Below are 15,740 nucleotides of genomic sequence, written 5' to 3'. Positions count from 1 at the left end.
CGTGACAGTATTTTACTCACATCTGTTTTTGGCAGATGAAGTATCGATGTCGATTTGAATGATACATGTCTAGAAAATGGTAGTTTCCTTCATCATAATAGAACGAAAGTGGGCCACTCGACTTCGAGACTTAAACGAATTTCATGAAAGAAGTATGCCACATTGATTAAGCTCGTGATAGCGCGCGTGAAGCAGTGACACCCGCGACGTTGGGTCACCATCTAACATCTTATCTCCCCACCCCCTCAAAATAGAGGACGAAACTCTCCAACCAGGGCGATATAAAGTGCAACGTGTCACATCAAGCTGTCCATTAGATGCTACAAACATGACGAATTTAGCATTTTGAATGAGAAACCTGAAAGTGCTTTTGACGGCAATCGGAGAGAAAACGTGCTAAATTTGGCGGTATGTATTCCGAGTTTGCATGCTACTGCATCGATCTTGATAGAAATGCGATACCTAGTGCGTTTGAAATTCGCTTCTTAGCGGGACGACGATTGCAGTGATTGATTCGTTTGAAACGATTCTGCTGTGAATTGTGACAATTTACCGTCCTTTTCGGCAAAAAATACGAGACGACCAATCTCACAGGAGAGCTTCGAAGTCATTACGCATCCCCTCAGGGGCTCTGTTACAAAGGATTCTCATATACACATTACCAGGGTAGTACAATTGCGATGTCGATTTAGTTACATGTTAAAGAAAGAGAAATGATCTAGCTTTATTGCCAAACAGTATTATTTTTTGAGGAAATATTTGTAACGTGTAATGAAGAAAAAAAAAATTATTGCTATCTCTAGAGAAAAGTAAGCTTACTAGTCGAACAATAATCTAACCAGTGGGCTTAAACCTGCGGCAATCTAGGTTTCATCCTCCCCACGTACACACCCTGCCCAATATCCATTACGCCACTGGCCAGGCTGATAAGCAAGATAAAGTATTTTATCTGGCATAGCTGTTGAACAATCAGGTCTATAGCCCCCATACCCCTCTCATGTCCATGATTTTAATAAAATCTTATGAAATAAACCAAAACACTACCCCTCTGCCTCACCCCACAAAAACTATCCGATATCGTGAGGATACGAGATGAGAAAAAAGGGTTCCAGCAGTGGCGGCAAGTGCTTATCTGCCCCCAAATTCGTATTAATCAACTACGTGTATGCATGGGTCAACGAATCAATCAACAGATATGAATTGCTATTTCACTGACTGGAGTGAGTTGAAACCGCCCGGAGTCGAACATCTTGTCCTTCTCTTTTGCCTCTACTTGGTCGTTTGGAAGATGGCTCAACACTTCATCCCTAATAGCATGCAAATGTAGATGTATTCCAGGCCTGGCGCCGCCATGTCTTGCTTACACATGCGAGATTGTAGGGAGACGGTACTGTGAAATAGAATGTGTTTCTCATCGCTTCTAGTGTTCAGAACGTTATTCAGAACTGTCCCTCAAAACTGATGAAGATCCCAAACGAAATGTGACGATCTCGTTGTATTGTTTTTGGGTCAGCGATACTATTTTATAACACCTAAAACTCGGATCCAATTAAATCAAGACTGCAGTCTCATCAATTGGGACCATGCTTAATAGTATTCGATAGAAACGCTACGCACTAACACATGAACTGTTCCAAATCAATTTTCGTAGAAACGAATAGATCCCTGGGCGTTTTTCATAAGTGTTGATATAGTCCCTCCCTGTACACACTTAAAATAGTTGGGCAAAAAAATGCCCAACTTTTAACCAACACTGAGCAACATACGGTCCACACAACTATTGGTTAAAATCTGCCCAACTGATGTTGGGTAATCAGTTTGCTATGTGGTTGGGCAAATTAAATTGCCCATCAGTTGGTGACCCATCATATTTTACCCAACTCTACAATTGCCTAACAGTTGGTTATATTTTCAGTTGGGTAATTTCTTGCCCAACCAATTTTACCCAGTTAGATATTGCCCAACCTTCTATTTGCCCAACTTTTGAGTAAGTTTAATGTTGGTTAATTAAATGCCCAACCAGTTTTTACCCAACTCCCAGTCTGCCCAACTATCAAAACACCCATCTATTGGGTAATAATTGCTCAACAATTTCTCTGCAACATCCATTTGCCCAACTCTCAAAACACCCATCTATTGGGTAATAATTGCTCAACTATTTCTCCACAATATCCATTTGCCCAACTATCAAAACACCCATCTATTGGGTAATAATTGCTCAACTATTTCTCCACAATATCCATTTGCCCAACTCTCAAAACACCCATCTATTGGGTAATAATTGCTCAACAATTTCTCCGCAATATCCATTTGCCCAACTCTCAAAACACCCATCTATTGGGTAATAATTGCTCAACAATTTCTCCGCAATATCCATTTGCCCAACTCTCAAAACACCCATCTATTGGGTAATAATTGCTCAACAATTTCTCCGCAATATCCATTTGCCCAACTCTCAAAACACCCATCTATTGGGTAATAATTGCTCAACTATTTCTCCACAATATCCATTTGCCCAACTATCAAAACACCCATCTATTGGGTAATAATTGCTCAACTATTTCTCCACAATATCCATTTGCCCAACTATCAAAACAACCATCTATTGGGTAATAATTGCTCAACTATTTCTCCACAATATCCATTTGCCCAACTCTTTAATTCGTCTGTTGGATAATCATTGCTCAACATTTTTTCCATAACATCTATTTGCTCAACTCTTTTTCTCATCTAAAGGGTAATAATTGCTTAACTGAAACACAAATAACATACACAGTAAACACATGTTGTTGTTTTCATCAGAAACGTAAAAACAAAACTTGTTAACATCAACTACAACATTACAATTTTTGGTGAAAAAAATACAACCTTTTAAAAAAAGTAAATGCAAATATAGCCCCTTTTGGTGCAGCATGACAACTTTGATGTACACTGTATGTATCCCATGTACTCTGATTTCATACATGAATATGTGCATCATATATATTTTGTGGGTGTGGCATAGTGTTCATTTATCCTGACACACCAATACTCTGCCTTAGAGTGTTACAAATGCACACATTTTTTTGAAGTGAAAAAAAAAGAGGAAATAAATTCAAATCCCTCTAGATTATTTGACATGTGCAGAAGTACCACATGAAAGTTTGGCTATCTGTGATGGTGAACAGGTACTGATCAAATAACAAGGATACACACTGCCTACTATAACTTTTTGATTAGATTAAAGACAACAAAAATCAATTGACCCTACCTGCTATACTCAGTTTGATTGATTTTATTGATATTATCAATAATATCAATACAATTTTGCAAAATGTAGATGAAAATGTTGACTTCTCTACTTCTGCTTTGCGCGATGTAAATTAATGCATGCAGTCCATTCAGCAGAGAGTTCAGCGTAGGGTCAATGGACGATACACATTACATGAAAATTAATGGTATATGTAATTTACAATCATATACCCCACTTGCTGTTTTAAACGCAGAAAATATCATAGCTCATGTTTTATGAAGAAATATATCATTTTGATGTACGAGTTATGAAACAGTACTCTTGGGATTAAGACCAAACACGATAAGCATTTGTATACGCCAGTGCAAAAGATTTATAGCCAATAATATGTTTTGTATTTATACTTGGCATATATTCATTTGTTTTCTTAAACTTTCAAGGTGGGGATGTTAAGCAATGATTGGGATAAAACAATTAGGCCTTTATCATTTTTAAAATGTACACAAAGACTTCTGCTGTGTATAAATTCACTCTTTTTTTTATATTATTCAGCGATCCTCACCCCACCCTCAAATCTTCAGTCTTACACAAACATGTCTAAATTATGTAAAATAATGTGCTGAATCCAACTCATAACAGTTTGTCTTTAAGGTTATTTTGTCCAAAATAATACTTTTTTCCAGTTTTTTTTCTCCCAAAATAAACTGGTTCAAGTAGCCAAAATGTGCTAAACGATGATGTGTCAGTTTCATCTGTAGGAAATATATCACCAGTAATCATCCTTGGCGTGAACACATCATGATGGCTTATGGCATGTTCATGAAGGCTCGGACCTCCCGCAGCTTTGGTGTAAGATGCTCCCCATCGGTAAACTGGAACACCACAATCTGGAGAAATTTCCAAACAGAACAGCTTTGCGGCTGATATTCGATATCCATCACATAAAGTGCCTTAAAGCACAAGTCGACTGCTTTAAGCAGTGTTGCGGCAGGAAGTATCCTCCTCTCTACTACGACGTACGCCTGTATTGGTGTGAGAATGTTCCCACGCACAACAACAAATTGCTGTGACCTGACTGCTTCATCAATGTTATCAACATAAGTCTGGATGTCGAGAACCTCCTGTAGTCCAAAGAGAAATCAAGAAGAAATCATTTGTAATTATATGGATTGATATATATATATTTGATGCTTGTCGAATGCTTCTGCTTATGAATCCACAATCACCTACAGGACACCCAAATTTGTTTATGCATGTTCATCCCTGTCCCATCAAAACATTACTGGGTATTCTTAAATATCCCTGCGGCAAAGGTCAACTGTACCCAAACTGGTCACGTTCAGAGCATTACATCAACTAAGCTGGAAGGCATATACAGCCTGTTAATATAAGCATGCATTTTTCACATGTCATTTGCAGGTTAAAGGACTTGCTTGCATTCATGAGTGAAATGCGATGTGATGACAAATCTGAGGCCATTTGTAGTTGTACCACAGATAATGACGAACTGACTTATTAAGATTAAAGCGCCTAGTGTTGCCCCTGCAGGGCCTCCTTGGGGACCAGCGTGCCCATTACTAGGAACTTGAAAATGGTTGCTTTTCAAGTTTTACACAAATAAAATGTTATGGCAATGCCTTATCTGGTAAGAACATAGGTATTGCATTTCAACCTCAATTTCATCAGTTGTCCTAGGTTTGAAACTCCTAACAAATTAACTATTGAATTTGTTTGTAATGAAATATGATTACTATGGCAAGATTTTAAACACAAACCAAAATATATGCCTTACATGTCATTACTTTACCACCTCCCCAGCACATATACTTACTGGTTGAACGTCAATGAAGGACGACAATGTTTCTGCAGTGGTGTACGTTCCTCTCTTGGAATCTTTCCTTCCTCGGAACAAGACTGGGAGCATGTAGAATCCAAGATTGCTCTTTTCCTCTAAAAAGAGGGAAACAATGAAAGAGTTAAGTAATTAAGTCCCAATTACATATGAAGAAAAGGTGCAACAGCAAACAGGTCAATTATGGAACATCTTACAAAATGTACAGTTATATACAGCAAATTAAAAAAAAACGGTCGAATACAACAATTATTTTCTACAAATATGGGTAAAATCACTCAACGTAAATGTCAGTCAGTAATTTGGAGCTCAGCTTTCTGAGTAAAGAAATCAAAATTGCACAAACTTCAGCATAGCCTTCCCAATGAGCTTTAAACCACCATCCCCACCCCAAAAAGCAAACAAACAAAACAAGCAAGTAAAAGTATGCTAAACCTTTGTCATGGAATCATGTTTTTATCATATGTTGTACATGTATTATATGTTTCAGAGCACTTTTATTTATTTCAGTTCAATTCCTTACAGGGGGGATATTAGACTCAATGTTTGGTCCTGGCCACAAAAATAAACATCATATAGTGTAATTGAAATAAATTCTTTTGACTTTCTCTCAAGTCATTTTCACTAATACTGTCAAATGTGTGTTCTGACACCACATACCAAGACTGAGTTTCCCAGGGTCATGAATGTTTTCGAATTCGGCTCTTGCACTTCTCCAGTTGCCAGTTTTCTCGGTGAAGTCCACTACTTTGTTACAGAATGTGGGCCACTTCTGGTACAGTGCGTTTGCTTTCTCTGGGAACAATTCTGCAAAATCTCCTTCAATCTGTAATTGTTAGGATAGTTATAGAAGCCAGATGAAAGGTAGGATATCTTTCATTTGTATCTTCTCTTTACCATTTTGCAAGGATTTGAATGGTACACACTAACAATTATCGGTTCAATAGGGATGCACGATTTCTGTAGGACCGTGTATCTCAGATTGTTAAACGATCCCTTTAAGGAGACTGCTAAAGTAAACCTGCCCATGCAACCAAAAAACAAAAAAGTTACTTCTCAAAACATGCGACTCTAGTTTAATTTAATGTCCTTTCTTGTCACATGCAGAAGAAAAATCAAGGTCCACATACCATTCCAGCATCGAGAAGTCTGGGATATGTGGTAAGAATGTTCTTCACACAACAGTCACTTCTCTTGATCCAGTCATGTCTTTTTGTTGCTGTTTGTTTCATGTAGTCCTTCACCATGTCCTCTGGCTCCTTGTTGTTACGCAGCCATTCTTCCATTGTCGTGATGTTATCATCGTTCACAGACTCAAGATCAGTATCTCCTGGATATAATGCAACAGAACAATCAACAATTAGCATGTATCAACAAGTTTTTGATGATTGTATTGGAAGGGGGGTTTTAGTTGGCATTGCTCATGCCCCACCAGTTTGTTATGGCACAGCATGACTTCATCAGACGGATCTGAATAACTCATAACTTTAACTATATGAAAAAGTAGCCAGAATACCTTGCTTTTGAGACTCTGCCTCGTCTTCAGCTACTGGTACCCTCAGGGACTTCTCCTTTTTTCTGACATACCTCAGATGCTCCTCCAGGTAGCCTGTTGCTGGCCGTCCCTTGGCCCCCACGCAGTACCAGGCCTCCTGCTCAAATAAATTAAAATTCCTTCATAATTCAACTTCAAAAACAGTAATGCTCAACAACATTTGTTAAACATTAATAATAATCAAATAAAAGCACAATAAAATTCCAGTGTAAACTGTACATTTACATATTTTGTTACATATATGTCAGTGTTTGCAATAACAAGGTTTGTCCTCTTAAGTACCTATTTCTAACTGCACACTGTTATATTCCAGCAATGTCATCAAGTCATTGCAAAAACAAAGTGAATGATGGATAATTCTGTGAATATCCATTACTCAATGGCATGCAGACAAAAGTCTAAATATTAAGAGATGTGTCATTACTGGATAATATAACTTATAAACAAGTGGTAAAAATAAACAAAAATATTGCACGATTTAGTGATTGATGCCATATTAGCTTTTCATTATTTGTAAGCTTTTCAGGCCTGTCTACTGTCAAATTTACTATTGCCAGAGATGCTCTTATAATGCTTGTGATAATGTGATACAACATGCAATTGATTGAGCATCTCCAATATAATAAATACAAGAATAACAAAATTGAGGAAGCTTCATAGCAAGTTACACAAAATAATATGATCCAGTATTCCAAAAGTTATTGCATAAACACATAATTTATTTGATTTAGACCTTAAAGTAGCTTATTGCTTCTGGCTCAAACAGAAACTTCTCATAAAATTTCACTTTCTTGTAAATGGGGTCTATGGGGTAGGGACAGATGGAGGTACTATGGATGGACAACCTAAGAATTAAGGCACCTCCAAGTAATAAATGCCCGCTGTGGTAAGAATCAATCCATAAATCAGTCCAGAAAAAAGTGGTGATCTGAGCCATACCTGAGGTCACATATATTAAGGAAAGCAATTCATGGACAGGACTTACATAGCCAAGTGGAGATTCTGGATCTTTTAAGAAAGGAAAGCTTGTCACAATGGCATGGGCCATTGATGCCTTCACAAATGAGCTTGGCTTGGTACCATACTCCCGTATCAGGTACTGAGTCAACATATCCACAACAGTATGCCGGTCCCTTTTGCTGCAGAGATTTGTAGCATTGATGTTCCTTAATGCTGCTCTTCCCATGGTGGTCTCTCTCAATATACAAGCAATGTTCTGCAACAGATAAAGGATTTTTTTTTTAAAGATCAGTAAATTCAGAATAAACAAGTGAAATGTGACAGCATGCAGTCGGTGGGTATATCTCTGGCTGTCCGACCTCCTACAATAAGCCCATCATAAATCACTCACTGGGCATTCCTTGCAAACTTTGTTCTGATAAAAAATTTCAATGAAACCTTGAAACTGACCTTAGACTAGCTTAAAACCCATAACCCCAACCAAACATTTTCCATAACATTCCTTTATTCATTCATACCAAAATGTACCTACCAAATCATATCACTAGCCATTCTGCAGATGTAGAAATAAAATGGTATTTTTAGTAAAAACTTGAATAACCTTTGAACTGACCTTTCACCTTTGAGCCCTGCTGCTTGTCAGAAATACTGACAGACAGATAACTCCAAGACATAATGCCTCCGGCACCCTTATGTGTTGGAGGCATAAACACTGATGAATGATGGTGACTCGACATGCCCACTCTTCAATTGTATCAGCCCACTATATACATAAACTTACGAAATGCACTTTCTTGACCCGTTTCAGGGGAGGATGTTGATCAGGACTCTTGGATTCTGGGGAGTCGTAAAGTAGCGTATCCAAACTGGGCTGGGAAGGGCTTTGTCTGGGACTCCACTCACTTCCTGTTACACAAGAGAGATCTGAGCAGTCATCTAAGGAGAACACTGATGGGCTTCTTGTCGACGTTGATGCTTGTTCCATGCTTTGTTGATTTGCAGCATGATACTACAATAAATAAATGAAAAATAATTGAACTTTCAATGTACATGTAAATGACTGATTATTTTTTACATTATTAATGACACAAACAGCCCCAGGTTAGACTTTAGTATCAAGTTTATTCCTTGAAGGGGAAAATCATTCTCACTGTTTCTGTACCCTTGTCCTATTTAAAGCAAACCCATAATTGAAAAGTGGTCACTCATGAGCCGAAGCTTCTTCAGTACATCTATAATATAATAATATCCAGTTAGGAACTTTCACTTTAGGCAGGAACATGCATTGGTAAAAAATAGCACATTTCCGGGGCCTCAATGAAGTACATATGCTAGAAAAACTTGGCATGAGTCATGGTACATTTAAGAAATTACAACATAATATGAATGAATGCAAATATAACAGACACATTTTCAGATACAGAAACAATGAAGTTAATAACGAGTTAAAAAATTCAAACCAGATATTTACTGTAAAATTTTCATTGGAATAATCAAAATTTGTTAGCAAGTCAGTACAGATCGATTAAGGTTAGCTTCTTAGCTATTTTTTCAATCAAAATGTGTAGAATGATACACTAAGAACTGATTCATAGATATAATTGTAATTGGAATAACAGTTTCTTTCTTTTGCTTTGTTTTGGTTCTGTTCTCTAAGACAAAATTTGCAAGTGCACCTGTAATGTCTAGTTGTAAAAATATATCACTTGCTTGCAATGGGTTGCCTACACGTACCTTCTTGTTCCTAGATGAATGAATGGTGCACCACAATATACAAGCAGCGCCCTCTTCCACTATAGGACTGGACAGCATTGACTGGCCTGTGATCAAACAGGTCACACCATTCAACAGCAGCTTGTGCTTCCTCTCTGCCCACCTGTACTGCAAATGCTTCAACATGTCTGTTGAAGTACAAGGTCTGATACAGCCGAAGGAGCAGATACAACATTTCTTGCACCACTACAATATGCTGAACACGTCCAAACGTGGGTCCATCATCATCAGTCCAATATAGAAGTACATCAACACCTGCCCGGAACTCATATCCATGAATGTCCACTTTCCCAGCAACTGTAACTTCGGTTCCCCTTCCACAGTTAATTTTTTTGCAAAGTGCCTCATCATCAAGTAGATCACCAAGCATTGCTGCAGCTTGCTGTGACACATTGATATCTTGGCTATCCAGTGACTGATTTGATACTGACCTGTAGCACCGTGCCATTTGGTATCTGTTAGCCAATGTTTTGACAATGTTTTGGTAGTTGCAAGATACACTGGCAATCTGCTTGAAAGGTCTGTGCATTGCTTCAAAACGCAATGCTGAATACTGGGTCAGTGGCCCAAGGTGTTTCAGTGCACGTGGGTAATGCACAAGAAAGTGCTGCTTCGGAGTTAGACTAGCGTCAGGGAAGAGCTGCATGAAGAGCCTGTGGTGATCATCAATCATTGCCTTCAGGACATAGATGGCAGACTTACTGATACTGGGACTCATAATGATTTTGAAGATGTCAATGATTGACAGTAAGAGTTCCCACTCATCACACATCTCATCAATCTTGTCTCCTAACATGAGAGGGATGTTGTATGCAAGGCACGTCATCTGTGCTGATGTCTGTCCACTGGCAGAATATGGATTCTTCAGTGATGCCTGCCTGATTGGGCTTGGTCTGTTTTTGCGGTCCACAAAGCCAAAATTGAATGAGGATATTCTACTGTTCACCTCATCCAGTGTTATGAAACCCTTCTGAACAAGTTTACTCAAAACAAGGTGCATTTCTAGGGGCAAGACTCCCTCTGTAAAATCATGCATTACATCTGGACATAAGTTTTGGGTGGAGTGGTAGTAAGGCAATTCATTCAAAACTGTTGCATGCTTCAGGCCAGATTCTGACAAGGGCTTTTGAAGATCTGTATCATAGTTTATTTCATCACGGAGATATTGGGCATCCTCTTTTGGCTGTTTCTGAAGCAACGAGCGATGGCCTCTACAGAATCTACAGTAATAGTTGGCACGGAAACAGGTTGTACATCCCAGCATGGCATGAATGCCAAGATTGTCCCCTACAACTTGGAATAAGTAGGGTTTGACCCTACCCTCAAACTCTTTGCACTTGATAGTGAGTCCATCAGTCCACATCTGCTGCAGATCATCCTTGATTACCTTCAAAACTTCTGAGATGCCATATTTACTCAAAAGCGGAGATGTGATCATAGCTGTGAGCATGATATTTTCCAGCCTAGCCTGGTATTTCCTGGGAAGGGATAACACACTTGTATAAAAGGCACTTACCTTGTGTTTGCCGCGTTTTGACCCAAGCGGATTGGCTGTCTCAAACTCATCATTGTACAACAACAGAGGCACTAAGAATTCACAGTCTTGTCTAGCAGTAGCTTCCTGCCTTTTATAATAGTGACCATCTTTGAATGAATACAAAACATCATTATCTTTTGATCCTTTTTGAGACAGTATGGCGTTCATTACTCCTGGTCGCTCTAAGTATTGTTTAATAGTGTCAGCTAGTGGTATATATTGAAAGGTTTCTTTTTGTGTGCTTTGCAGTGGATCACCTGTCTTTTGATCAATTTTTGGTTTTAAGCAAGTTCCCAACAACACCTCACAAGGCTGAATGAAATCACCTTTCTCAGAGAAATATTTTTTCTGTTGAGTATCTGACATGAGCTCTGAAAATGGATTCTTTGAATTCTCGAATACATCTTGTATATCAGATCTCAGCTCACTGTTAGCTGCATATTGTGGCTCACTTAAGATATCCATCACATCCTGTTGCACAGTTTGTAACACAGAAATAACCAAATCTTGTGCGGTTTGAATGACCTTGTTGGTGTGTGAAGCAGGCACATTAGTCCTTGCCCTGAGTTCTGCTACAAACTTTGCTGCAATATCAGGTAGTCTCTCTGTTTGCGTTTCAAAAGAGACATCTTCCTGCTCACTGCTTTCTCCAACAAACAATGCCTTTTCCTGGTGCAGTTGTTCCAAATTCCCTTCAGTGTTGTTATTCTTTCCTAGAACAGATCCTTCATAACAGGTTTCACTTTGGTGATCTGGAACTGCTTTTGTAGTTGTGCTTGATGTCTTTATCCGTGCAGCGTGCTTTGAAATGAGATGTTTTCTATATCCCGATAATGTACGAAATGTTAGTCTACATGCCCCTTGCATGCATGTTATACTTACATTTTTTCCCCTGGTTGTTGTATGTGTGTATTTTAAATGATGGAATAGGCAAGAAATATCCCCCCTAATTAAATCAAGACACTGAAAGCATCTGTAACTATCCATAGTGAGATATTGTGCCACATCTAAGGCCTACCTCTGCACGCCACCCAGCGAGAAACTTCAATCGAGGTCCAATCTTGGGTATGAAGGATGTGATTATACTTTCACTTAGAAGGGGAAGGGTTTCCACATCAACTTCATTTTCTGGAGAAGAAGAGGGAGAGATTGATAAATAAGGCTTAGTGCAGCATAAACTGATTGTTTTCATATAATACCACAAACACACGTATGGTTGCGCAAATTAAACAAAAGTATATGTTTTAGATAATGATAAGCTGTAAACATTTGCTCATGTTCCAGCTAAAATATCTTCCATTTTGAATAAATCGCATAATCAATGTTTTCTTATTCCACAAGGGTCTATGAAAATCTGAATTTTCAAATGCGATTTTCTCGAAAATTTGGTCTTCGTATAGAAAACTTACTTTTAGATCATACTAGCGAATTGTATCAACTAATTGCTATTTATTTTCAGGTGATGTTATTAACATCCACACAATCAAATTAAGAATGGAAACCTTTTCTAAAGTCATACTAGTAATCACCTTAGTTTAGTCAAATTGTGCCTAATTTTTAACAATGTACATGTGTAGGGGCCTATTTAAAGTATAAAGATTAGTTGCATCAGCAATGAATTTGATTTCAAAGAAAGTCATTCAACTTACCAAATGAATCAGAATGATTTGAGAGTTAGCATAGAGGTCAATGTATGCTGATTGGTTAATTAACATTACTAATTCATTGATAATCATATGTGTCTTCTCCATGTGCACTGTCATGCCTATTACTTCAACTTTAAACTGCCATACCGGTAATTGTTTTTTTCAACCTTTTGCGGCTGCCATGATATTGTCTGCATTAGTAGCCATGTTTCTCAGCTTTAGTATGACAAATAACCTAGCTATATCTGACCAGGGTTTCTCAAAAAGTCTAGCACTCAAGCCTTTCACAGGCCACTTACAGTACCATACAACCATATATAAATTATAGTGTGTTACCTTGAATAGAGGCAACTGACAATTGTTTATCCTAGAAAAGATAATTTGTGGTGTTTAATAATTCTTTTGTACAGCTTATTGTTCAGTGGTGGGAAACATTAAAAAAAATGCATGTGCTGGAACATTTCACTGATATGAAGCAAAATAGGACAGTTAATCCTGTACTAACGAATGTCCTTCCTCCATGTGCACCTCCATCCCAAAATCGAATCAGTTCGTTGGCTTTGCAACTTGCAAGATACATGTACATGTCCCAAGTTTGGATGGTAATCCGTCCATCGGTTCTAATGATTTCATTGAAATCTGGACATGTAGTAAAATAGTGTACAATTTTGTGGGCATAATTTGGTGGCTTAAGCATCTGTAATTTTTCCATATTTAAAAATTATTTTCAGAAAAAGATTTTTTTAAATGAGAAAAAATGTACCCATGTTAAAAATTGTGCCCATTCGTGTACTACAGCGAGGTCACTGCAATTTCGAAAACCACCACAGCCTCTTGGTTTTGAATTAGGCTATTAATATGGGCTAAAATGTGGGTCAACTGCCTTTTAGTTGTGACAAGGAATATCGCAATAGCACATAATTAATAGCCCCATTTAAAACCAAGAGGATGTAGAGTCTATGCTCTGTAAAACAAAGTTAGGCAGATGTTACTGGGCAAATCAAAGTTTGGCGCGTTTTTGTCAAATAATTTCTCCCAACCATTTACTGTATGAAGTTACCTAATAAAAGGTCAGAAATAAGTTGGGTAGGTGTTACTTGGTAAAACTGATGTTGGGCAAATTTTGTCCAACAATTGGGTTATTTTCTACCAACCATGTAGTTACCGATGAAATAATTGGGTAATATTTTTGGGCAAATTAAAGTTGGTCATTTTTGTCCAATAATTGGGTTATTTTCTACCAACCATGTAGTTACTGATGAAATAATTTGCCCAACTAGTGTCGAATATACCACACATTATGGTGAGAATTGGGTGAATTTCCTATTGGGGTAAATTTTGTTGGTTAAAAGTTGGGTATTTTCTTTTCATCCAACACTGGGTAAATCATGCAAAATCTTTAATTTACCCAATAGTCAGTCGGACACATAAGTGCCCTCATGTTGGGTAAAAATTGGGCACTTGCCCAACATTTTTTTAGAGTGTTTGGATTTCAAAGTCCTGTAGAAAATGAAAGGGCAAAATCCTTAACATGGCAATGGGCAAGAAAAATTGTCTCACTTTTTGAAATCTAGACTTCTAGATCTACAGGAAAATGAAAGATGATCTTCCACAAAATAATGTTCATAAAATTGTACATTATTTGACAACTTCAATTTTCTGATGAATCATTCAGTTCAGTGTTGATTATTAAATATAAGTAGGCCTAGATCTAGATCTAGACCTAGACTAGATCTAGTATAGTAATACCAATTTCAGATAACAGAGATAATTGTTCAAAATTACACCAGTCCCACGTACTGTAATACTATCTGGGTACACACCTACAAGTATGTGGTCCAATGTATTGGACCCACAGAACTCTTAAATACGTATTTAAGAGTTCTGTGATTGGACCCGTCCCCATACAACCCATGATCCATAGAAAATGGAGGGTATTGTGTTATGTATGTATTGTAGCAGGAAACAGCACAGAAATCCGGGTTTTGGCCTTTGGGTTTTGTAAAATCTTGAACAAAATATTTTTAAATATTCATTTGTGATCTAAAATTCATGGAAACAGTACAATTTGAATTTGATATCTATATCAATCAAATATTAGTTTGGATTAGTAACACATGCATTAAAAGAGCAAATTTGAGGCAAAGTTTAATAGACCAATTGAATTGAAGCGTATTCATTAACCATTGCTGAGGCACATAGAACTAGTCTACATGTTGCCCATGTGTTATGGATATGGGAACAAGTCTACAGCAAGTACCTGTTGATCATGTTCTAAACTTCTAATCTCAATAAGATGTGAACGTACCTTCTAGTATCTTTAACACTGACGGACATCCCCACCTTTGAACGATTTTGGTGAGAGGGTCTATGAACTCATCTTCACTTGAACTATCTCCGCAGCAGTTGTCGAGCTCCATTTTTAGACCCTCAGGCTCTAGCATGCAAGACTCCGATATGATGCGTATACGTACGTACGTACAGGCTGCTAGTTACGTTGGTGTATCATATAGCTCGAGCTCCCGGGCCGGTAAATAGAAATAGTACTGCGCATGGCATGCTGATCGCGAGCGACCAGGCCATGTGCGCGCTACCCCAAGACCAATACCAGGCAAACTTTACCCAAGTCTGGTTAAACGTAAGTCTAGTCCCCATCGAAGGTTTCCACTGCCATTTACGCATGCGCGTAATTGACGATGATAGCGTGTACGTTCCATGATCATTACTTACGTAGATTATGTACCGGTAACTCTATAGGCCTACATGGTTAAGATGGCTCAGTTTTCACAAAAGATAAATCTTGGACTCTTTCAGCATCAAACTCGCACAAATTCATCGTCGCTTCAACACTCTGTTATTATAATTTTAAAATAGAAGTAAATGGTTACAATTACAGGAGAGATAATTTCAATTTTTCATAGCAATATTTACACAGCATATTGTGAGCTAAAGAAAACTGAGCTAAATATATTTGGTAAAAGGCGGTGGTCAATTACTACCCTATATAAGCAAACAAAAAAAGGCGCAAAGTGAAATTGGGTAATAGGCGTTGGTCAAATAGTACCCAATGTATGAGCAAACAAAAATTGAGCAAAGTAAAATTCGGTAAGTGGTGATGGGTAATTATTACTCAGCATATGAGCAAACACAAATATGGGCAAAATAAATTGGGTAAGGGGCGGTGG

At 37.9% G+C, this 15,740-nt stretch overlaps 1 protein-coding gene across 2 annotated transcripts; it reads right to left on the bottom strand.

Moving 5' to 3' along the window:
- Positions 1–2,789: 2,789 nt before the first annotated feature.
- LOC115919126 lies at positions 2,790–15,076 on the bottom strand. Of its 2 annotated transcripts, XM_030971942.1 has the most exons (9): positions 14,864–15,076; positions 11,928–12,037; positions 8,381–8,608; positions 7,625–7,855; positions 6,601–6,736; positions 6,215–6,414; positions 5,745–5,910; positions 5,064–5,182; positions 2,790–4,353 (listed from the first exon to the last, which is right to left on the bottom strand). In XM_030971942.1, exons 1-9 carry the CDS (start codon positions 14,997–14,999, stop codon positions 4,039–4,041), a joined length of 1,641 nt encoding a protein of 546 aa, XP_030827802.1. In that variant the 5' UTR covers positions 15,000–15,076; the 3' UTR covers positions 2,790–4,038. The 2 variants fall into 2 exon arrangements, with proteins under 2 accessions (XP_030827802.1, XP_030827803.1); XM_030971943.1 differs by lacking the exons at positions 11,928–12,037; positions 14,864–15,076 and adding an exon at positions 9,334–10,394.
- Positions 15,077–15,740: the final 664 nt, after the last annotated feature.

The sequence above is a fragment of the Strongylocentrotus purpuratus genome, unplaced genomic scaffold (assembly GCF_000002235.5).
Source record: "Strongylocentrotus purpuratus isolate Spur 01 unplaced genomic scaffold, Spur_5.0 spur5_scaffold_6, whole genome shotgun sequence".
Taxonomy (NCBI): domain Eukaryota; kingdom Metazoa; phylum Echinodermata; class Echinoidea; order Camarodonta; family Strongylocentrotidae; genus Strongylocentrotus; species Strongylocentrotus purpuratus.
The sequence above is the reverse complement of the archived record's forward strand: the minus strand, read 5'-3'. Positions and strand labels throughout refer to the sequence as shown.